The sequence below is a fragment of the Canis lupus genome, chromosome 32, assembly GCF_048164855.1.
Source record: "Canis lupus baileyi chromosome 32, mCanLup2.hap1, whole genome shotgun sequence".
Classification (NCBI taxonomy): domain Eukaryota; kingdom Metazoa; phylum Chordata; class Mammalia; order Carnivora; family Canidae; genus Canis; species Canis lupus.
The window spans coordinates 5288848-5312603 of NC_132869.1; the positions used below are offsets into that span (position 1 = coordinate 5288848).

General features: G+C 44.6%; 1 protein-coding gene across 26 annotated transcripts in view; it reads left to right on the forward strand.

The window, feature by feature from the left end:
- Positions 1–23756, forward strand: part of FMN1 (formin 1) — a 433864-nt gene that overhangs the window by 126918 nt on the left and 283190 nt on the right. For 24 of the 26 annotated variants that reach the window (XR_012022366.1, XR_012022361.1, XR_012022362.1 and 21 more), the window contains one exon: positions 11264–11381. The exons of the other annotated variants lie outside the window; for them this stretch is intronic. Coding sequence is in view for 14 of the 24 variants with exons in the window: in XM_072808314.1 (XP_072664415.1) it covers positions 11264–11381 (118 nt within the window). In the remaining 10 variants the exon portion in view is untranslated. The remainder of the gene's footprint in view (positions 1–11263; positions 11382–23756) is intronic. 26 annotated transcript variants of the gene reach the window in all.

Consider the following 23756-nt stretch of genomic DNA (forward strand, 5'->3'; position numbering starts at 1 on the left):
TTGTATTGCGATGTATTTCCCCCTCAGGACTGCTTTTGCTGCATCCCAAAGATTTTGAACGGTTGTATCTTCATTCTCATTAGTTTCCATGAATATTTTAATTCTTCCTTAATTTCCTGGTTGACCCTTTCATCTTTTAGCAGGATGGTCCTTAACCTCCACGTGTTTGAGGTCCTTCCAAACTTCTTGTTGTGATTTAGTTCTAATTTAAAGGCATTATGGTCTGAGAATATGCAGGGGACGATCCGAATCTTTTGGTATTGGTTCAGACCTGATTTGTGACCCAGTATGTGGTCTATTCTGGAGAAAGTTCCATGTGCACTTGGAAGAATGTGTATTCAGTTGAGTTTGGACGTAAAGTTCTGTAGATATCTGTGAAATCCATCTGGTCCAGTGTATCATTTAAAGCTCTTGTTTCTTTGGAGATGTTGTGTTGAGAAGACCTATCGAGTGTAGAAAGTGCTAGATTGAAGTCACCAAGTATAAGTGTATTATTATCTAAGTATGTCTTAACACTGGTTATTAATTGATTGATATATTTGGCAGCTCCCATATTCGGGGCATATATATTGAGGATTGTTAAGTACTCTGTTTGGATAGATCCTTTGCTTCATCTCTCACTACAGTCTTCAGGGTAAATTTTAGTTTATCTGATATAAGGATGGCTACCCCTGCTTTCTTTTGAGGACCATTTGAATGGTAAATGGTTCTCCAACCTTTTATTTTTTGGCTGTAGGTGTCCTTCTGTCTAAAATGAGTCTCTTGTAGACAGCAAATAGATGGGTCCTGCTTTTTTATCCAGTCTGAAACCCTGCGCCTTTTGATGGGGTGATTAAGCCCGTTCACGTTCAGAGTTACTATTGAAAGGTATGAGTTTAGTGTCACCATGATATCTATTCAGTCCTTGTTTTCGTCGATTGTTCCACTGAACTTCTTCTTAAAGGGGAATTTTAAGTGTCCCCCTTAAAATTTCTTGCAGAGCTGGTTTGGAGGTCACATACTCTTTCAGTTCCTGCCTGTCTTGGAAGCTCTTTATCTCTCCTTCCATTTTGAATGAGAGCCTTGCTGGATAAAGTATTCTTGGTTGCATGTTCTTCTCATTTAGGACTCTGAATATATCCTGCCACCCCTTTCTGGCCTGCCAGGTCTCTGTGGAGAGGTCTGCTGTTACCCTAATACTCCTCCCCATAAAAGTCAGGGATTTCTTGTCTCTTGCTGCTTTAAGGATCTTCTCTTTATCTTTGGAATTTGCAAGGTTAACTATTAAATGTCGAGGTGTTGAACGGTTTTTATTGATTTTAGGGGGGGGATCTCTTTATTTCTTGGATTGAATGCCTGTTTCCCTTCTCAGATTAGGATAGTTTTCAGCTATGATTTGTTCAAATACATATTCTGGCCCTTTGTCCGTTTCGGCGCCCTCGGGAACCCCAATTACACATAGGTTTTTCTTCCTCAGGCTGTCGTTTATTTCCCTTAATCTGTCTTCCTGGTCTTTTAATTGTCTGTCTCTTTTTTCCTCAGTTTCCCTCTTTGCCATCAACTTGTCTTCTATGTCACTCACCCGTTCTTCCACCTCGTTAACCCTGGTCGTTAGGACTTCTAGTTTGGATTTTTCATCTCATTCAATTGATTTTTAATTTCTTCCCTATTGGATCTAAATTCTGCAGTCATGAAGTCTCTTGAGTCCTTTATGCTTTTTTCTAGAGCCACCAGTAGCTGCATAATAGTGCTTCTGAATTGGCTTTCTGACATTGAATTGTAATCCAGATTTTGTAACTCTGTGGGAGAGAGGACTGTTTCTGATTCTTTCTTTTGAGGTGAGGTTTTCCTTCTAGTCATTTTGCTCAGTGCAGAGTGGCCAAAAACAAGTTGTATTGGGAAAAGGAAAAAAGAGAGGAGAGAAAGAAGGAAAGAAAAGAGAAAAAGAAAAAAGAAAAAAAGAAGAAAAAGAGAAAGAAAATGAAAGGAAAAAGAAAAGGGTGGGGGAAGCAGACAGAAATCAAGAAGCCAAAAAAAAAAAAAAAAAAAAACCCCATAAAACAAAAACAAAAACAAAGAAACAAACAAAGAAAAAAAACGGGGTAGTATCTTCTGATTCTGTGTACTTTAAGTCCCTTAACTTCCCTGGAACTGGTCTGTCTAGCTGGTCTTCTGGGGGAGGGGCCTGTTGTGCTGATTTTCAGGTGTTAGCACTTGGGGGAGCTGCTCAGCCCCTGCCTGGTGCAGGGCTCAGTGGGGGTTGTTTACCCCGTGAGGCCCCAGGAGGAACAACCGCAGTGGCGGGGCCAGCTCTGCAGCCCTGGAGTCAGCCCCCGCAGTAACCACGGAGCTCTCCGTGTGCAGGGCCTGGAGGCTCCGGGCGGGGCCGCTGATCTGCTCAGCTCGGGGCAGGAGCGTCCTCGCTGTCCTGGGCCCTCCCGGCCTCTGCCTGTCCCGGGGGAGGCCGGATCCTGGGTGTGTCCCGGAGCCCCGTGCTCCGGAGCCTGCGCTGTTGGATTCGCGCTCCCGCCCCGCAGCCCCCTCGGCGGAGCCGCCCCCGAGCCCTCCGAGCTGCTCCCGCCCCGCAGCCCCCTCCGCGGAGCCGCCCCCGAGCCCCCCGAGCTGCTCCGGGTCCCGCCGTGCGCGCTGCAGCCCTTAGGGAGCTCGGCGCATCTCCCGGGGCGCAGGTGTCTGTTAGTGTCCCGGGAGCCCGAGGGCATCCCCGCCCTCCTGGGTCCTGCTCCACTTCCCCGCGAGCCCCTTTCCGCCCGGGAAGGTCGGTGCAGCTCCTGCGTCTCCGGGACGGGGCTCTCCTGTCCTGGGGACACTCGCCCCGGCCTCAGCCCGGCTCCTCGCGGGCCCCTCCCCCTTGGAGGCCTTTTGTGTCTTTATTTCTTTTTCCCCGTCTTCCTACCTTGATAGAAGCGCGAACTCTTCTCACTGTAGCGTTCCAGCTGTTCTCTCTTTAAATCTCAGGCCGAATTCGTAGATTTTCAGGACGATTTGAAGGTCATCTAGGTAATTTGGTGGAGACAGGTGATTTTGGGACCCTACTCTTCTGCCATCTTGCCCCTCCTCCTCTACCGATTGTTTTAAATGTATAATTACAAAGAACATCACATGGGTCAAATGCTGTTTTGACTTAGTTGTCTAAGGTGAATCACTTTAATCTGGCCTCTTGCATAGGTGTAGCTACAGGGTTTAAGGGTCTTGAGGTTAGAAGTGTCAAGGAGCCTGAGTTTCCTGTCCCCTTCTACCTGGACTAAAAATCAAATAGGAGGCATATTAACAGGAGAAAATAAAATTTAATTTCATACATACAGAGAATCCAGAAAGACATGGAAGTTCCAAAGATAGGCAAAATTAGGTATATATGTTATCCTAAACTAAGGAGACGGGGGTGGAGGTCTGGGAGTTTAAAGGAAAGGAACACAATTCACAGGGCAATAGGAACAGATGTTTGGTAACTAGATGTTTGTCCTACAATATAGATGAGTCACTCTGATAAAATTTATCTCTGGTAATAACCATTCTTCTGGGGAAAATCCCCAATATGGATTCTTCTGTGTACTTAAGGGAGGGGCAAAAGCTTCTCTTGAGCCTGCAAAGCCTCAATTGCCTTCAAAACAAAATAATCTTCATGCCAGAGTGGCCCATGGAGGGTGGCCTGCCTTTGACCCATACAGAACAAAAGAGATTCAGGGGAGGTTGTAAAGGAGAAAGTCTTGGCTCTTACTGGTTTTGTGTAGTAGGTATTTTTTTTTTAATTTTTATTTATTTATGATAGTCACACACACACACAGAGAGAGAGAGGCAGAGACACAGGCGGAGGGAGAAGCAGGCTCCATGCACCGGGAGCCCGACGTGGGATTCGATCCCAGGTCTCCAGGATCGCGCCCTGGGCCAAAGGCAGGCGCCAAACCGCTGCGCCACCCAGGGATCCCTGTGTAGTAGGTATTAATAAGTATGCATCACAGAATAAGACACTGAGATAAATGATGTCCAGGTGAAGTGATTATTTTTCCTCCTGAAAATGTTAAAGCATTAAATAGACTCATTTTTCAAGACCAATCAAGTAAGATCAAATTTGTAGGCTTCTTAAAAATTCTAGAAAAGAGCACAGGCAGTAATGTCTCTGTGTTGGTCAGCATGTTTCTAGATATGTCTCCTGAGGCAAGGAAAATAAAAGCAAAAATAAGCTATTGGGACTATGTCAAAATAAAACAATTCTGCACAGTGAAACAATCAACAAAACTAAATGACAACCTACTGAATGTTAGAAGATATTTGCAAATGCCATATCCAATAAAGAGTTGCTATCCAAAATACATAAAGAGCCAATACAATCCAATACCCAAAAAGCAATAATAATCCAGTTAGAGATGGGCAGAAGACATGAACAAGCATTTTTCCAAAGAAGACATCCAGCTGGCGAACAGGCACACAAAAAGATGCTCAACATCACTCATCAACAGGGAAATGCCAATCAAAACCACAGTGAGATATCACCTCACACCTATCGAAACGGCCAAAATCAGTAACACAAGAAACAAGTGTTGAGGAAGATGTGGAGAAAAAGAAAGCCTCTTGCACTGTTGGTGGAAATGCAAACTGGTGTAGTCATTTTGGAAAACAGTGTGGAGGTTCTCCAAAAAGTTAAAAATAGAGCTATCCTACAATTCAGAAATCGCAATACTGGGTATTCCCCCCCCCCCCCACAATACAAAAACACTAAAAGGGATATATGCACCCCAATGATTATTGCAGCATTATTTACAATAGCCAAGATATGGAAGCAGCCCAAATGTCCATGATAAAGAAGAAGTGCTGTGTATACATACAACAGAATATTTTCAGCCATAGAAAAGCATAAAATCTTGCCATTTGCAACAACATGGGTAGAGCAAGAGAGCATAGTACTAGGTGAAATAAGTCTGTTAGAGAAAGACAAATACCATATGATTTCACTCACCTGGTATTTAAGAAACAAACTAGCAAAGGAAAAAGAGACAGACATATAAACTAAGAAAGAGCTAACAAACTTAGCTCTAAAGAACAAAGTTATGGTAACCAGAGGGAAGGTGGGTTGGAGGCTGGGTGAAATAATGGATGAGGATCTGGAGGGTATCATGCTGAGTGAAGTAAGTCAATCGGAGGACAATCATTACATGGTTTCACTCATACAGAGAATATAAGAAATAGTGAAAGGGATTATAGGAGAAAGGAGGGGAACTGAGTGGGAAAAATTAGAGAGGGGGAAAACCATGAGAGACTCCTAACTGGGAAACAAAGGATTGTGGAAGGGGAGGTGGGCAGGGGATGGGGTGACTGAGTGACAGGCACTGAGGAGGGCACTTGACAGGGACGAGCACTGGGTGTAATACTATATGTTGGCAAATTGAATTTAAATGGAAAAAATCAAATAAATACATAAGTACACATAAAATGGAATGATTAAAAATTATGATTATGATTACAGGCTTCTTATTTGAACATTACAGTCAAACACTTTTCAGTTCCTTAAATGACCAGCAATAGTAACATTTCTCATGGTCTGAGAGACAATCTTCAAAGACCTATTTGGATTACCAGGCTGCTCTTTCTTACTCATCTTCCTATTTAGACAGTCCCTGCTCGCTTTCATTCAGAACTGTTTTATGTCTACCTGTTGTTATTCAGACAGTGTGGGGTGTAAAATACCTACAGTATAAGAATATGACGTCACCTCTTTCTTTTTTTTTTTTTTCATTTTTATTTTATTTATGATAGTCACACAGAGAGAGAGAGAGGCAGAGACACAGGCAGAGGGAGAAGCAGGCTCCATGCACCGGGAGCCCGATGTGGGATTCGATCTCGGGTCTCCAGGATCGCGCCCTGGGCCAAAGGCAGGCGCCAAACCGCCGCGCCACCCAGGGATCCCAACGTCACCTCTTTCTTAGCTGATTTCCCCTATTAGACTCAATGTTTCATGAACTTGGAAGGCTAGGGTTTTCTTCATTTCTATATCCCCAGAGCCTCAGACATAGTTGGTGCTTAATAATGGTGGTTGTAGGAACACATTTTTTGTAATAGAGTTACGCTTCATAAATGAAGGAGAGTTGAATGGGGAGGGCCTCTTACTGTGTTTGAGTCTAGAAGATTGCATGTCTTGTCTGGGACAAGTACACAAGCCAGCTCAGAAACTTATCTGGAAATCAATAATTAGTTAGGTCTGAGAAAACAGAGCCTCATTTCAGTTATAAAGGACAACACCAAGTAGGTGTCATGTCTCTTCCCCACAGTCCTGTGTTGGGTGGTCTATGTAGTTCTTAAGAACCCTGATCTTATGATCTGGTGGGGGTGATTCCTTTTTTCCTCAGGCTTGAAGAATCAGAAGTCTGATTTTTATCTATAGGCATTTCCTCTGGACAGGAAGCTGTTCTAAGGCTTAAGTGGTGCCGGTGGAGTTTTGTGCCGTGGTGGCCTTTTGGTTAAGTGTGCCCTAGTTAATAATCCCAAACCTAGCGTCAGGCGCAGGTCTCCATTTAGACACAAGGTCCAATCAGGGATCAGGAAGTGAGGTCTTCATTTTCCCGTAGGGGTTGGTGGGATATTATATGTGTACCCTTTTGGTGCAAGGACTTCTTTTTGAATGCATTGCTGGAAAAGTGTTGCAATCAGAATTCTCAGTATTAATACCTTTGGGGGGATGTGATTCAAGTCATCAGCATGATATTCACAGCCGTTCTCCGATGCAGATCAAGCCAGGCTGTTGCTTTGCTCTGCTCGTGGCTACTGCTTCTGTTTTGCAGAATAAATTGCTGTTGTGTTTAACACTCAATTCTGTTGTGTTAACACTCTGAGAGCCAAGTGATTAGTTTTAAGGCAGTTTGTCCTGAGCTGCACCGTAACTTACTTGTCCATCCCAGGTGCTTACTAAATGCCTGCTGACACCCCGAGACCTTCAGCAGGGCAGGAACCGGCCCAAGAGGCAGCTGTGCAGCTAGCAAACAGAGCTGCAGCTCTTGCACGTTCTTGGTTGCCGGGTTCCCAGTACATAACCAGAGTGCTGGAAACTACCTTGAGCTGATGTTTGGTGCTGATTTTGTCTGTCCTGTTCTTGCTTTAGGCAAATTGGGTCCGTGATCAAAACCTGACAGAGACCTTTCAGATGTTTCGCCCTTTAGGGGAATGTGGCTTTGTGGGGACCTTTGCTGAATTTGCTTTGCTCTACAAGGCAGGTTGGGTGCTACCTCGTATCATGCCAGGTTTCACTTAGTTGGTTGGATAACTGAAGCAGAGAGGGGTGCCCTTCAGCCACCAGGACTCCTGAGGGAACCAGGAAGTCAGAGCCAGGGGAGCAGAAGCCCAAGGTTGGCACAGAGTGCGTGGAGGGTGATCGTTCCTGCCGCCCGCTGTATACTCTGGCAGCCTAAGGCTGGTGGCCCCTGGGCGTGGTGGGCGTGCTTGCCTGAGTACCTGTTTGCCGAGCAGGGAGACACTGGGGCAGGGCGAAAACAGCAGTAATCTGAAACCAGTTGTGTTGGTTTTTTTTTTTTTTTTCCTTCTCTGGCCCCAGCAGCCAAAATCTGCATTCCAGATGAAACCTGCAGGGAAGCGGAAGAAAGGATTAAAAAAAAAAAAAAAAAAAAAGCTTCAAGAGCAGTAAATTACTGCCTTTGAGAGTTCTGGGCATTTTGAGGTCATCTCTTTCTTTTATCTCTTTGCTCTGGGCTTTGTGAGCAGCTGCCTCTGGGTGTGCCGCTGGGTCCGGCCTGGACGGGGTCGGCTGCCCGCCGACCTTCAGACGGCAGAAGGGGGTCCTCACCAGCCTGTCCGGCCTCTTGTGCTGCTCCCCGCTGAGTCCCGGGGGTGCCGGCGCGCGGGGGCCCAGGGCCCGCTGGGTCCGCCCGCAGGGTCCGCCCGCCGCCGCCGCCGCCCCTGCCCGAGTCTCCGGCGCTCACCGGGAGGAAGTCGCGGGCCCCCGGGAGGCACCGGGGCGGGGCCCGCAGCGCGGTCCTGGGCCGGGATGACTTTCCGCGCGACAAAACCCCTTTTGTCCGCAGAAATAAACGCGGAAGTCCCAGAGGGCGGGCTCCCCGGTGCGCGTGCAGCGGGGGTGCGGCCCGCGCCGTCCGGGCCCCCTCCCGCCGCGCCGTCCCCGCCGTCCCCGCCGTCCCCGCCGTCCCCGCCGTCCCCGCACGCACCGGAAGGACCCGCGGAGCCCGACGGACATGGAGCGCGCCGCCGAGCCCCCGCGGGGCGGCGGGGCCGTCGCGGAGCCCGGGGAAGCCGAAGCCAGGCCTGAGGCGGCGCCGTGGGCCCCGAGCAAGTTCCCTCCGCGAGCTCTGCTGGGCTCCGCGAGGACGCCGCAGTCTGCGAGGCCCGGCCAGGAGGACGCCGCCCTGAGGGCGCTGCACAGCTTCGCGGGGGCGCCGGGGCCTCCGCTCGGGGGCCCCCGCGGCGGCTCGGGCTCGGGCTCGGGCTCGGGCTCGGGCTCGGGCTCGGGCTCCGGCTCGGGCTCCGGCTCCGGCTCCGGCTCCGGGTCGCCGCCGGCTGAGGCCCGGGGGCCGCCCGACCTGGGCCCCGACGGCAGGACCGCGGGGGCCGACGCGGGGCCGGGGTCGCAGGGAGGTCAGGGCCGAGCGGACGCAGGGACGGCGCCCCCCGCCCCGCAGCGGCTGCCGCTCGGCGCCCCGAGTGTGAACGGAGACGGCGCCACCTTGGTTCGAGGGACCCTCGTGAGCACCACCAGCGACTCCGACTCGGACGACGGCGGCGGGCGGCGGCCGGAAGGGGGCAGCGACGGCCGCCAGCCCCGGGCCCCCGGCCTCGCCCCGGAGCCTTCCCCGGAGCCCGGGGGAGGGCCACGAGCCTGCGGGGAGCCCGGCCCCGCTGCGGAGGCGGCCGCGGCCGAGCCCCGCGCCGACGGTCCTCGAAGGACTGCGTGTGGCCCGGGCGGCGGCCCGGAGCCCGGCGCCGGGGGCCCTCGGACGGGGCGCAGCCCCCGCAGCGGACGCGCCGGGGGTCCCCGGGGCCCCGTCCTCCCCGCGCCCAGCGACCCGGCCGTGCCCGCCGGCGGCCCCCAGCACGCCTCGCCGGCGCAGGCAGCCCCGGGAGAGAGGCCGCTCCAGCTCCCGGCCTTCTTCAGCGGGCTGCGCGTGCTCAGGAGGGGGGCTGCGGCGGGGCCCGGGGAGACCATCCCCGAGGCCAGACCGAAGGATGCGGACTTGGCCTGGCTCAAGCTGACGCAGCCCGTTCACAAGTCCCTAGCGCAGGCGGGGCCTCAGGCGGGGAAGGCCGGGGAGCCCGCGGGGGAGCCCGCCGGGGAGCCCGCCGGGGAGCCCAGGGCCGCGCGCACGCTCCTGGAGCAGCTCTCCCAGCTGTTCGTCCTCGACGTGCCCAAGGCAGAGGACCCTGAGCCGCCCAGGAAGGACGAGGTGGGCTGCAGTGCTGCCCAGGAGAGCCAGGGCGGCCCCACCGGAGTCCAAAGCCAGGGGGGAGAGGTGAAGCCCAAGCCTCCAGAGACAGCCCTGGAGGCCTTCAAAGCCATATTTGTTCGTCCCCCCAAAAAGGGGCCCACAGCTGACACCTCAGAGCTGGAGGCTCTCAAGCGCAAGATGAAGCATGAGAAGGAGTCTCTCAGAGCTGTGTTTGAAAGATCCAGGTCAAGGCCAGGGGATGGTCCCCCCGAGTCCAAAAGCGTATGTAGAATTGGGTTACGTATTTTGTCGCAATGTGCAATGCTGCCGTATTGCTTTTTCAGGTTTCCTGTCAAAGTGAATCCCAGTGACCTATTGTTAGCGAGTGTCTTGTAGGTGAAAGAGGATTAGGATCAAATCGTCCCTGTGAGGAGTCAAGCGAGCGACTTTTTTCTTCCTTGTATTTTTCTGGAGTGTTCTAAGAGGGATATACAGAATGATGTGTGGGTAGAAAGGGGAAGCTGTCGCTGAGTTTAAACACTGATAGATTTTTTTTTTTTTAAACATTTTATTTATTTGAGAGAAAGAGAGAACATGAGAGAATACCAGCGGTAGAGAGGGAGAAGCAGGCTGCCCGCTGAGCAGGGAGTCCAATGTGGGGCTTGATCCCAGGACCGTGGGATCATGACCTGAGCTGAAGGCAGACCCTTAACCAGCTGAGCCACCCAGGCGCCCCTCATAGTAGATGTTCTTGTGAAAAATTAAGCAACACAAGGAAGCAATGCAATGGGGAGATATAGTCCACATTCCCTTACCTCTTAATTATAACTCTGCAGAAACTCCGTTTTAACTTTGAAAGCCTGTCATTTGGCAAAATATGAGTTTGTGACATGATAAAAATGTTCCATGTTGGTTATAAGGCATCCTGATCACCGGGTTTGGAACAAGACCTGGTTTTAATTCTAACTCTGCCATTTACTGACTGGGTTGACCTCGATCACCTCTGAGCCTCCATCCTCTCATCTACAAGATGAAGAAAATCATCACCCTTACCTACACAGGAGTTGTAGAGTAAGTGAAGTTGGCACATGGTAACCACCTCATTAGTGAATTAGTGTTACTAGTAAGAAAATCAATTCAGGTCACTTACAAAGACTAGCAAACAACCTGCCAGTAGATCTTAAACATTCATAAGAACAGTAGAATTTTAGTATAATCTCAGCATATAGTTATCATTCCCTCTTGTGTAGTTGATCATTTAAGGTGTTAAAAATTTAAAAATCTTTTGGAAACATTCTTAGAATGTAGTTGAAAATTAAACACAATCTAGCATTCTCCTAGTTGTAAAAATCAACCCCTATGAAAATGGCTTCAATATGAAGGCTATATCATTTACTTAAAGGAAAGAAAAAAATCAGCAGTGTCGAGTGCTTAGAGAAATGTATCTTGACCTACAGCTGATGTTCATGGAAAATGCAAAACTAGTCTTTATATTATAAATAACCCTGGAGTTGTTTGAGACCCATGTATAATCATTCCTATAAACATACCTGATTATAGAACATTTATATCTGTATCTTCAGCTCAGAGTTTGTGATTAAAAAAGAAAAAGTTATAAGCATCATCTATTAATTGTATCATACTTGGCCTTCAGGGGGTTTTGTTTTGTTTTATATTGTTGTTTTTTCCACCCTTACTGATTACTTTACCTTTGTGGTAAAGGGTCACTCTGTAGTGCAATGTTTCAATTACAGTGAATGAGTGCACTGGGCAACTGGCCATGAAAATTAATTTTAGAATTAGGGTTAGCATGTTTCAGGGATTAATTCGCCCTGGCCACATTTCATGTAATATACTCTTTCCTTTACCTACTTTTTCAACAGCCTGACCACAGCCCCACTGAGCAGGACGATAGGACTCCAGGCAGACTCCAAGCTGTCTGGCCACCCCCAAAGACAAAGGACACAGAAGAAAAAGTGGGATTGAAGTACACCGAAGCAGGTAATGTGAAAAGAAGCCAGGTACCCATGGAAAAGAATCCTTTGCTGCAGTGGCTTTTAGTGGCTGGCTCGGTACTCTCCAGATTTGAGTGTGTGTTTCACTGCAAAATGTAAGGCTGAAGGCTTTTCTTTTTTGTGGTGCTGTTCAAGAGAACCTTTGCGCAGTTATCATTAATGAATCTCTTAGAGATGAAAGGTGAAGGCTGTGGAATGAATGAAGGGCAGCCCGTGTGTAAAGTAGGAGGACCTTTGGGGAACAGAGGAGGTGGATTACACATTCCTCAGGAAGCAGGTGGTGGGCTCTTGTCCTGTTGTGAGCTGGCAGGGCTGCTGGAAGAGGCAGAGAATGATTCTCCAGAGCTGCGATCTGATTTGTTGTCTGTCTCTGAGAATGCTTTCGAGCTACGGGAACCTTGTGCTGAGTGAATGTACAGAGCCTGTATCGGTTACTCTTTGGCCTTTTGTAGACAAAGCTTTATTTAATGCATGGCCAATTTTAGAGCAATCTAACTCTCTGGAAACCTTCCCAGGAGCTTTGCTTGAATATATTAAAATGGAATGGGCATCAAGATTTTTTACTCTAACTGAAATGTTCACACGAAATTAAAAAAAAAAAAAAAGAGCATGGTATATCTGAAATGAATATATGTGTTTATGCAGTTCCGGTGAAACCTGTTTTCCTCCTGATATTTGAAGATTACCTATGCAGCCTTGTATGTTGCTGGTTGTCTTGGGGTATGGGTGTCCTTGAAGATTGGCCTAACCATTTATAGAAAAATGTTTTCCGTTCCTATTCGCTGGTAGACATAAATGGATCAAATTTGGGCTGGTTTAGTAATATGTGGGTTTTCTGCAGTATGGTCAGTTACTTCAGTGTTTGAGAACACAGATGCATGTTGAATTGGCAAATGAATCTTCAGATGTACAACCTGATGGCTCTCAGCCTCTGTTTACACGATTGCAGACTTTTGACCGTCCCAAGACACCTACTACTTCACAGCATTTTTTTCTGCAGTGCTTGACTTACAGAATGGAAAGTATCATAGCCTTAGTGAAAAAAATATGTATTGCTGTTCCAGTGTTCTTACCCACAGCTGATTTTTCCAAAATTGGAGTGCTTGCAGTTGCAATCATTGAACCACCTATCAAGTTCTTATGATCTGTCACAGTTTGAACGATTAAAAGTTCTGAAGTTTGCTTTAATACAAAACCAGAACACTGTGAGTTCTTATTCCTGGTTTGTATTTGTGAGCTAAGTCTTGTTCCTACCAATAGATCATGGTAGTCTTCCTTGTCATGATGAGCATTTGCTGAGTAGAGAAGTTAACTAACTGTCAAAAATGGTTTTTCAACCCACTTCAGGTAATATTTTGGGGGCATTTACACCTTTACAGAGATTCCTTAGTCCATTTCCAGAAGCTCAGAGGAATACCCGAGATGAGGTAGTTGACCTCATCAGTGGCTTTCCCAGTCTTTGCTTGTCATGCTATGTATTCTCAGAGCTTTCTAAGGTCTGGGATAAGATGGGGAAGGGAAAGACAGATAACAACAGTGCTGCTGGATGAACTATGATAGCATAGTGACTGAGAGGGCTGGCTGTTGTCTGAAGAAGGCATCCAAGTCCCCAGCCAGTTCCCAATGAGTGACAGTACTTCCTTACCATCCTCCCAGGTCTGGTTCTCAGCTCCCTCAGAGCCTTCTAGGTGCTCCCTATTCTGATGTCCTTTTGGTGGGTGTCACATAAGATACCCCATGCCTGCAGTAAACCTATTGTTACCCTATTACTTGATATCAGCGGAGGGTTCCCTTATCATTTATTGCTAATTATCAAAGTTGCTAATTTTGAGAAAGTTAACATTTTCCCTGTGATTTTCTTAAACTGCTGTTGAGAAAACTTTTGGTTTGTTATTTAAAGCATTTTGTGGTATTTCCACTGGTTTCCCTCCTTGCCTTTAGGGAAACATACAAAATTTGCCACTCCGCAGAGTGCAAAGAAACAGTGAAATTAGATTCAAGATATTTCAAGGTGTTTGAAGTCTTGTGCTTTTATATCTTCAGTGTTCTTTATTTTTCCTGGGGTATACAAGAATCTAGCATTCCTATTTTAAGTGTATTGTTGAACTTCTCTGCTATCAACATTTAAGCCCAGTCCTTGGCAGAGCTGGGAAAAAGAATGTGTTTTTCATCACGAGTCCCACATTGTCCTTGTGCTGCCCTCAGCCACTTTAGACTTGCCATTGCTTAGATTTTCCTTTATACAGTGTTTGTTATTCAATGGCTTTTTTTTTTTTTTTCCTGAGGGCTTAAGAGATCACCTAATACTGTAAACTCACCTTTTGTTCAAGGATAAAAAGAAAGCAGATATCCGAAAACTTGTCCCTTTAGACTATGGCTTCTGGAGTTCTCTTAGCCGTATGAGGGTAGCTGACCACTGTTGTTGCTGTCCATTGCTAAGAAGGCTCTCTGCCACTTCTAAAACCACCAGCATCATCTGTAGCTGCTGACACTGTAACTATCTCCCTTGGCAGATAAAGCTTTTGGCCCACCAGAGCCTCCAATGCCTTTCTGATAACACTGCACTCACCATCAAGGACACTTCTACTACCAAAGTATGAGCTCTTGGAACCTTGGTGATGTGCCAGCTAAAAGAATCACCGGCACCCATCAGAGCCATTATGTAAGAGCCTTGCCACTGGTGCTGGAGTTGACCTCTTCAACTCAGTGAGGGGCTCCTGTTTTAACTCACTGTTCCTGAATTGCTCTGCTCAAATGAAAGTGCATTGTTTTCTCCCATCTCCCATGCTGTGCTTTCTTACAGTATTATCTCTGCAATTCTTTGTGTTTGGGATGCCTCACAATAATTTGGAGTGGAGAGAGCACTCCCCACACACCCCCGTGCCCTGTTCCTGGCACTTGGAATTGAGACATTCTGATCGACAGACCCCATAATCTTTTTTTTTTTTTTCAAAGGTTTTATTATTTATTCATGAAAGACACAGAGAGGCAGAGACACAGGCAGAGGGAGAAGTGGGCTCCCTGCAGGGGAGATCCCAGGACCCTGGGATCACGACCTGAGCCAAAGGCAGACGCTTAACCACTGAGCCACCCAGGCATCTCGACAGACGTCATATTCTTCTTAGAATTGTCTTTCTTTCTTTGGGTAAGGAGTTGGCTCTTGAAACAGGATGTGGGATGATCTTGTTTTTTAGGAGGAATCTCTTTCAGTGGGCTCTTCAGATCCTTAAATGGTTCATCAACTTCTGTTGAGTCCATACCACTTTACTATGCTGCAATATCTGGATTCAGTAAACTTAATTAGCTTTTGAAGCTTGGGGCAAAGTAAAACTCAATCAGAGCAATATGAAAAGGTGTGTTGTAAAACATACAAGGGGCTACCTAAGAAAAATGTCTACCTTTATATTTGATGTGGCCAAAGCAGTTTCTCTCGTGAGAAATAGATAACTACTGTTCTCTCCCTGCTGTTTCTCTTCTAATATACTATTCTGTGCGTGGTGAGGTTATATAAGGGTTCGTAACTTGCCCAAAGACTTAAAAAACAAAACAAACAAAAAAACTGGAAAGCACAAGGACCTTGGTATCATAGAATCATTGAATCATAACATTAATATAGGGTTAAACTTATTTTTATCTCAAACAAGAATGAATTTTTCTAAGCCATAGCATGTCACTTTTTTTTTTTTTTTTTTTTTTTGGTTTGTGAAGTGTAAATGCACTTAGCCTTATTTTATTTATTTATTTTTGGAGAATTACGTTTATCAACCAGGGTTCTGCCAAGAATCAGGAGACCCAACTCAAACTGGATGATTTGATCAAGAGTTTGTTAGAAACTCTTTATAAAGGTAGGGGTAGCATTTAGGAAAAGCACTAAGAGCTGGAGTAGCATCTGGCACTACTAATAGAAACTTTTAAAACCCTAGACTTGGAGGAGTCAAGGGTAGGAGAAGCCCCTGGGGAAACCCAGAATTTCAGAGGGAGGCTGAGTGGTATGGCTAGGGCTGCCCAGCAGGAGCTGTGGCCTTGAGTAGAGGGATACAGCTGATCCATGGTGTCTTGACTGGAAAGGATCTGTTAAATAAATAGCTTGAGTCTCTTCTTTGTCTTGTCTCGTCTCCTGCCATCGTTCCCATGGGCCAAGTCCAAAGACAAATCTGAGGACTCAGCCATCTTATGTCATTCCTTAGGACTGCAGGCCCTAGAATAGGGCACGGAAGGGGGAAGTGTGGATCTGTAGCAGCACATATAGGATACCCAGCACCTTTATACTTCCAGCAGATTCCAGGTTAGAGAAGTTCCTAAATCTCCCCAGTCTACATGGAGAATTGGCGCACATTTATCTCCATCACACCTGACCACACAGGGTTCTAATACAATAGCATGAAGAGAAAGCTCTCTTTTTTATCCTATGGGAGGATTATGTCTTCTGCTTTGATCGATTCTTAGAAAATATGATGCCCATCATTCAGAGCCTTGCTCTGTGAGTACCTTCTTTATCTTCGTGTAGAGAGTTTGTTTACTGATTTTCTCTAAGTTTTAAATGTTTCCATATATTACTAAGTAGAATAATACATTTTGGAAATAACCAGAAATATCACAAATCAAAAGGAACTTTCTATAATTCTGTTTCGTAGGGAAGCCATTGCCAACATTTTGAATTGTGAAAGGCCAATGTGAATTGAATACTTACAAAATTTTTTTGATCATCTTATAAAGGCTGCTTTTCACACTTGAAAATGTGACTCTATTCTTTATTGACTACATTTTAACCCTGGCTATATTTATAGACCTTTAGTTTTTTAAGGTATAAGTAATATGGAAATAACAATTCTATAAATATTTTTGTTCATAAATGTTTAATTATGGTAAATTTCTTGTGCTAGAATTGCCAAATGAAAGTATATGCCTTAATGCTTTCAATGTATATTAATTGCCACAGTTAATTTTTTACATAAATATATTCAGTGTGAAGACAGTACTTTTCAAACATTGGAAAAATGTTTCCATCTTTACCATTTGCTTTTAACTTGTCCAATGTGAAAACATTTTAAATATTTGTGTATAGTCAAGTCTATTTTCATTTTAATGTGTAACTTTTCTTTTTTGGCTTAAGAAGACCTCTCTTAATCAGATCACCTATGTCTTCAAATTGGTCAAGTGATTTTTTTTTTTTCTAACTTTTCTTTCTTTCTATTTTATATCAAAAATTTGTTTTGGTGCATAGCTTGAGGCAGAGATCTAAGATCAGGGATCCCTGGGTGGCGCAGCGGTTTAGCGCCTGCCTTTGGCCCAGGGCGCGATCCTGGAGACCTGAGATCGAATCCCACGTCGGGCTCCCGGTGCATGGAGCCTGCTTCTCCCTCTGCCTATGTCTCTGCCTCTCTCTCTTTCTCTCTCTGTGACTATCATAAATAAATAAAAATTAAAAAAAGTTTAAAAAAAAAAAAAAAAGAGATCTAAGATCACTTTCCCCTCCCCCAAGGTGCTAATTTAACAACAGGCTTCTAGCATAGTTACTCTCTATGCTAAGTTTGGGACTGTTCAGGGCTTTCTGTTGTCTTTGTGTTTATATTTTGTATGGGTGTCTTAATAATTCCAGCATTTCAGAATCTGTTCGTTTTTATGCAATTAAAAAAAAATGTTTTTGGCTTGCTTATTCTTCCAGAAAACATTAGTTTGCCCTGGTTTCAAAAGGATCCATTTAGGATTTTTACTGGAATTGCATTAACTTATGAATTAATGTGAAGGTAGAAATGAGAATGGAGATCTTGAAAATGCTTAGTATTTCTATTCTATGTGTTTTTTTTTTTTTTTTTTTTTTTTATGATAGGCACACAGTGAGAGAGAGAGGCAGAGACACAGGCAGAGGGAGAAGCAGGCTCCGTGCACCGGGAGCCTGACGTGGGATTCGATCCCGGGTCTCCAGGATCGCGCCCTGGGCCAAAGGCAGGCGCTAAACTGCTGCGCCGCCCAGGGATCCCCTATTCTATGTGTTCTATTGAGAAGAACACATCTTCTCAAACTATTCAAATTTTCTTTTTTTGACTCAGTAAAAAATATTGCCTGATTTTTTTCTAAATATATTCCTAGGCATATTATTTAAAAAAATATTATATGCATCTCGTGATTTCATTTTTCCTAAAAGTCAAATGCATTCCTGAGAATCTAGTGGTTCAAGTAATACCAGCTCTGAGGCCATGGCTGGACTGAGTGAAGGCTGCATTTTGAATTGACTGACCGGCTGATACCAGGGGAACTTTACCTCTATTTCACTCTGGTTAGTGATTGTGAATATTCTGAGGTTTCTTTAAAAATCTAACAAAGATAGAAAGCCATGGAAGAAGACACTGCAGTTAATTTTGCGTATAGACTCTCTTTATCCCTGGACTTGCCCCCTGCCCCCTCCCCGTCTCCCCCACCTGCCCAGGTTTAGATGAAGAACCTTTGATGTAGAAGCTCAGCCCAGAGCTGGGCTTCCTTTCCTGCTCATCTCCTATTTTATGTTATGAAGGATGACCCGAAATATCTAATTATTTATTAAGAAATGTAAAAACATATTATCATGGTGTGTGCGTTAGCCTCCTGAGAGGAAATGAAGTTAATATTTGTGAGTTTTACATTAAAATGGTATTGTGCATTAAAGTGGTAGTATTTGGGAAACTGGCAGTGACTTAATTACCCATGGAAGGAGAAAATACCCAGAAGAAAAGAGCACTTATTTTTTTCTGAAACAAGATGAACTATGCCCTTCTGGTTTCTCTTCCAATATACATCTGGAAAACTCTTCTCTCCACTGGCTGCAGCTCCTGCCCTGGGGCTGGGGGATGGCATATGGACTGCCCTGCTGAGAGTGAGCACCGCAGCTTTAGTAGAAGAGAGAGAACCAACCTAGCGTGCCATTATGGTATTGCGAGTGAGCAAGCTGTCAACGCATGTGGCATTTCTTAGGGCTTACTCATACCATCTTGGAGTAGCTCAGGAACATCCCTCTTTAAAGTATTTTGGTTCAGATAGGGAAATAACCCATCCTTCAACTTAATAAATATCTGCCTACTTTCTGGTTTGTTTCTAATTTTGGTTCCCTTGGTTATATAGGATAGAGCTGTTTGCTATGCTTCCTGGTGAGTCAGACATCCTTGCTTACCAGAAAGAGCTATATATATATTATTTTATTGGCCTGCTGTACTTTAAAAAACTTCTCCATTCATAGCTGACAGGCTGCATTAGCTATGAATATATTTTCCTTTAATGTCCTGAATCTAGATAAATGATCCCAGGTGTCTTCTTTCACGACCTAGGCAATAGGTTTATTCATTGTGTATTTTATAGGCCTTTGTGACATGTCACCATCATTTGGATGGAGTTATGGTGATAGTCCAGAAAATTGGAAGCTGTACAGACTGCAAAGCAGAAAAGTCTTGCATTTTGTGGCTATAGAAAATAGAGTATAAAAAAAAAAAGAAAAAAAAGAAAATAGAGTATATTAGGGAATGAGAGGTGATTAGAATGTGTGCTGGGCTTCTACTTGCTATATAGCTGGGAGCCATGGGGAGGGAGATAGATTCTTCCAACACAAATGAGAGCAAAAGTTTGATACAAAGCAGAAGCAATGGGAATTCCAAAATGTGGACCAGGGTCTTGGGAATTTCATGTTGTGTTCCCGGACTTTAGCTTGGTGGGGGGAGTAGAAACAAGAGAACAAGAGATTAAAATATAGAACCCCAAATTATACAATATTGAAAACTGAGAGCTGCAAACACTTTAGAAATCATTTAGTTCATTGTATTCATTTTCCGCATGAGAGCCAAAGAGGTTATGACTTCCTGAAAGATACACATAATTAATAAGAGCTGGAATTACAATGGGAAGAGACGAATGGCTGCTTCAAGTCAGGGAGGGGCTGGAGAGTGATGAATTTTTTTTTCTCCTGCCAATGTACTGACATTTAAAGATCCAACAAACAAACAAACAAACAAACAAACAAAAAACATGGGGGGAAAAAACACATGGGGACCAGGAGCACTTAAGAATTATGATGGTTATTTAAAAAAACAAAACCAAAAAAAGATGGGACCTGAGTGAGTCAATCTGAATAATAAAGGAGGTTGTAGGTGTACCCTACCAGCTCATAGCCACAAAAATTGACTGGATCATTTCATGTTGCCTTTTTGATGCCTAAAAAGAGGAGGTTTAATATTATTTTTAATGCTGCCAAGGCTCACAGAAGCTATTCAAAGCAAATAAAAATGCTTTAAAAAATGCTCTGGTGGGATCCCTGGGTGGCGCAGCGGTTTGGCGCCTGCCTTTGGCCCAGGGCGCGATCCTGGAGACCCGGGATCGAATCCCACGTCGGGCTCCCGGTGCATGGAGCCTGTTTCTCCCTCTGCCTGTGTCTCTGCCTCATTCTCTCTCTCTCTCTCTGTGACTATCACAAATAAAAAAAAAAAAAAATGCTCTGGTTTGCAGATTCTTGCAGAGTTCAAGTGGAGCTCATTGTTGGGCCACAGTTTATGTGCTAATGTACACAGTATGTATACATGTGTTTAATTTTAGGAGCTACTTGAAAAAAACATTTTTATTTTAATGGTTGTATGTATCAGTAGTTTTATTGTGTCACAGAGAAAACAAGGACTCAAATCTCCTTCGAGGCTTCTTTTGGGAAGATGAGAATTAAGTTTGTACCATATCCTATGACACATCTTTACATATGCCTCTGCATATTTTTCTTCTTCCTTAAAAACCAATCCAGGTGGTTCCTTTTTCTTCTCTTTCTCAAATCTCCATCTATTTGCAGCTGTCAAGTGTTCTTCCTCTGGTTCTTTCACCAAGCAGCCCCTCCAGGCCCTACCTCAGCATCCTCCCCTCTAGCTCGCCACCATACCTTTCCGTCTGCAGCCCGTTTGGTTCCTTCCTCTTGTCCTCCTCTCACAGCCATCACCGAGCTCAGCGAAGACAAGGCAGCCACAAAACTGTAAAACTTTTCCCGCTGTGCAGAGAGACCAAATTACTGTCTCTCAGAGAAATAACTAAAACACGAGCCTTCAATGTTTAAACTCTTGAGTGTTTCCCTCCAGATAAAGGGAGACACTGGATAAGAGAGTGAGAACATCTCATGAGAAAAGTGAACTCAGAAACTGACCAGGGAATTCTTGAGGACAGTCCTAAGTTTGGAAATAAACCTTTGCTGACGGTGCCATGAGTTTGTGCATCACGCGGACTTGAGCATGGAGCTTGGCTCTCTGCCTTGTAGTAGCTGTGACCAGTTGCTATCCTCATACAAGTGAGGATGGTGATGATAATTGTAAATAGCTATTGTACAGATAAATTGAGATCATTGTGGTGCTATTGAACTTTATATATGGGCTCTTTTATTTTATTTTTATTTTATTTTTTATTGGAGTTCAATTTGCCAATATATAGCATAACACTCAGTGCTCATCCTGCCAAGTGCCCCCCTCAGTGCCCATCACCCAGTCACCCCAAACCCCCACCCACTTCCCCTTCCACTACCCCTTGTTCATTTTCCAGAGTTAGGTGTCTCTCATGTTTTGTCTCCCTCACTGATATTTTCACTCATTTTCTCTCCTTTCCCTTTATTCCCTTTCACTATTTTTTATACTCCCCAAATGAACGAGACCATGTAATGTTTTCCCTTTTCCGATTGATTTATTTCACTCAGCATAATACCCTCCAGGTCCCTCCATGTCGAAGCAAATAGTGGGTATTTGTCGTTTCTAGTGGCTGAGTAATATTCCATTGTATACATAAACCACATCTTCTTTATCCATTCATCTTTCGATGGACACCGAGGCTCCTTCCACAGTTTGGCTATTGTGGACACTGCTGCTATAAAAATTGGGGTGCAGGTGTTCCGGCGTTTCACTGCATCTGTATCTTTGGGGTAAATCCCCAGCAGTGCAATTGCTGGGTCGTAGGGCAGGTCTAGTTTTAACTCTTTGAGGAACCTCCACACAGTTTTCCAGAGTGGCTGCACCAGTTCACATTCCCACCAACAGTGCAAGAGGATTCCCCTTTCTCCACATCCTCTCCAACATTTGTGGTTTCCTGTCTTGTTAATTTTCCCCTTTCTCACTGGTGTGAGGTGGTATCTCATTGTGGTTTTGATTTGTATTTCCCTGATGGCCAGTGATGCGGAGCATTTTCTCATGTGCATGTTGGCCACGTCTGTGTCTTCCTCTGTGAGATTTCTATTCATGTCTTTTGCCCATTTCAGGATTGGATTGTTTGTTTCTTTGCTGTTGAGTTTAATAAGTTCTTTATAGATCTTGGAAACTAGCCCTTTATCTGATAGGTCATTTGCAAATATGTTCTCCCATTCTGTAGGTTGTCTTTTAGTTTTGTTGACTGTTTCTTTTGCTGTGCAGAAGCTTCTTATCTTGATGAAGTCCCAATAATTCATTTTTGCTTTTGTTTCCCTTTCCTTCATGGATGTATATTGCAAGAAGTTGCTGTGGCCAATTTCAAAAAGGGTGTTGCCTATGTCCTCCTCTAGGATTTTGATGGAATCTTGTCCCACATTTAGAAATTTCATCCATTTTGAGTTTATCTTTGTGTCTGGTGTAAGAGAATGGTCTAGTTTCTCATTCTTCTGCATGTGGATGTCCAATTTTCCCAGCACCATGTATTGAAGAGACTGTCTTTCTTCCAGTGGATAGTCTTTCCTGCTTTGTCAAATATTAGTTGACCATAAAGTTGAGGGTCCACTTCTGGATTCTCTGTTCTGTTCCATTGATCTATGTGTCTGTTTTTGCGCCAGTACCACACTGTCTTGATGATCACAGCTTTGTAGTACAACCTGAAATCTGGCATTGTGATGCCCTCAGCTATGGTTTTCTCTTTCAATATTCCCCTGGCTATTCGGGGTCTTTTCTGATTCCACACAGATCTTCAGATGATTTTTTTCCAACTCTCTGAAGAAAGTCCATAGTATTTTGATAGGGATTACATTAAATGTGTAAATTGGCCTGAGTAACATTGACATTTTCACAATATTAATTCTTCCAATCCATGAGCATGGAATATCTTTCCATCTCTTTGTGTCTTCCTCAATTTCTTTCAGAAGTGTTCTGTAGTTTTTAGGGTATAGATCCTTTACCTCTTTGGTGAGGTTCATTCCTAGGTATCTTATGCTTTTGGGTGCAATTGTAAATGGGATTGACTCCTTAATTTCTCTTTCTTCAGTCTCATTGTTAGTGTATAGAAATGCCACTGATTTCTGGGCATTGATTTTGTATCCTGTATATGCGCTCTTTTAAGGCCAGTTTTTATTGAAGTATAATATACATGTGGAAAAAAGATCAAATTTCAAGTGTATGGCTCTGAGTTGTAAACAAAGTGAACATGCAAATCAGGAAATAGTACGTTACCTACCTCCAAAAACCCCCCAGCTTGCCCCCTTCCAGTAAACCACAATGAACCCTCCTTCAGAGGAAACTACTATCCTGATTTCTGACATTATAGATTAATTTCACCTGCTTTTGACCTTCACTTAAACTGACTTGTTTTGTGTCTGGCTCCTTTCCCTCAACATTACACTTGGGAAAACTGGACACATTGTCGTGTGTACCTATAATTCAGTTATATAGTATTTCATTGTGTGAATATATCATAATTTATTCATTGTAGTGATGGTGGACAGTGGTGTGGTCCCCAGGTTTGGGCTGTTACGATTATGTTGCTGTAAACTTTGTTGTATAGGTCTTTTGGGGGCACATAGGAACAATCTCTCTTAGGTATATTCTTGGGAGTGGAACTGTTGGTCACAAGGCATGTCTGTATTTAATGTTAGGAGATGATACTAAAAGTCTTCCAAAGTGATGATAGCAATTTTTTTTTTCTTCCACAAATGTAGCAGGTTTGTTCATGATGGCCATGGAACAAACCCACATGTCCATCATCAGGTAAAAGGGTAAACAAACTGTGTACATACAGTAGGTAATAGAATACTTCTCAGCAATCACCACTGATACACTCAATAGCATGGCTCAATCTCCAGACCCTTATGCTGAGCAAAGGTAGCCAGACACACAGGAGTTCATACGGTCCATTTCCATTCATCAAATTTACTAGGATAAACAAAACTAACCAATAGTGACAAAAACCAGATCGGTGGTTGTCTGTGGCTAGAGTAGATGAATTGACTGGACAGGGATGTAAGGGGACATTCTGGGGGGACATAGCTGATTGTGAGGTTGAACCCTGGGATTCACTTGTCAAAACTAAACTGTATACTTAAAGTTGAACATTATATTATTATACCTTTATAAAACTAATTTAAAAAATTTTCTATAACCGAATGCTCTCCTCAATCATTCCCAGAGCTATATTTACATATAGCCTT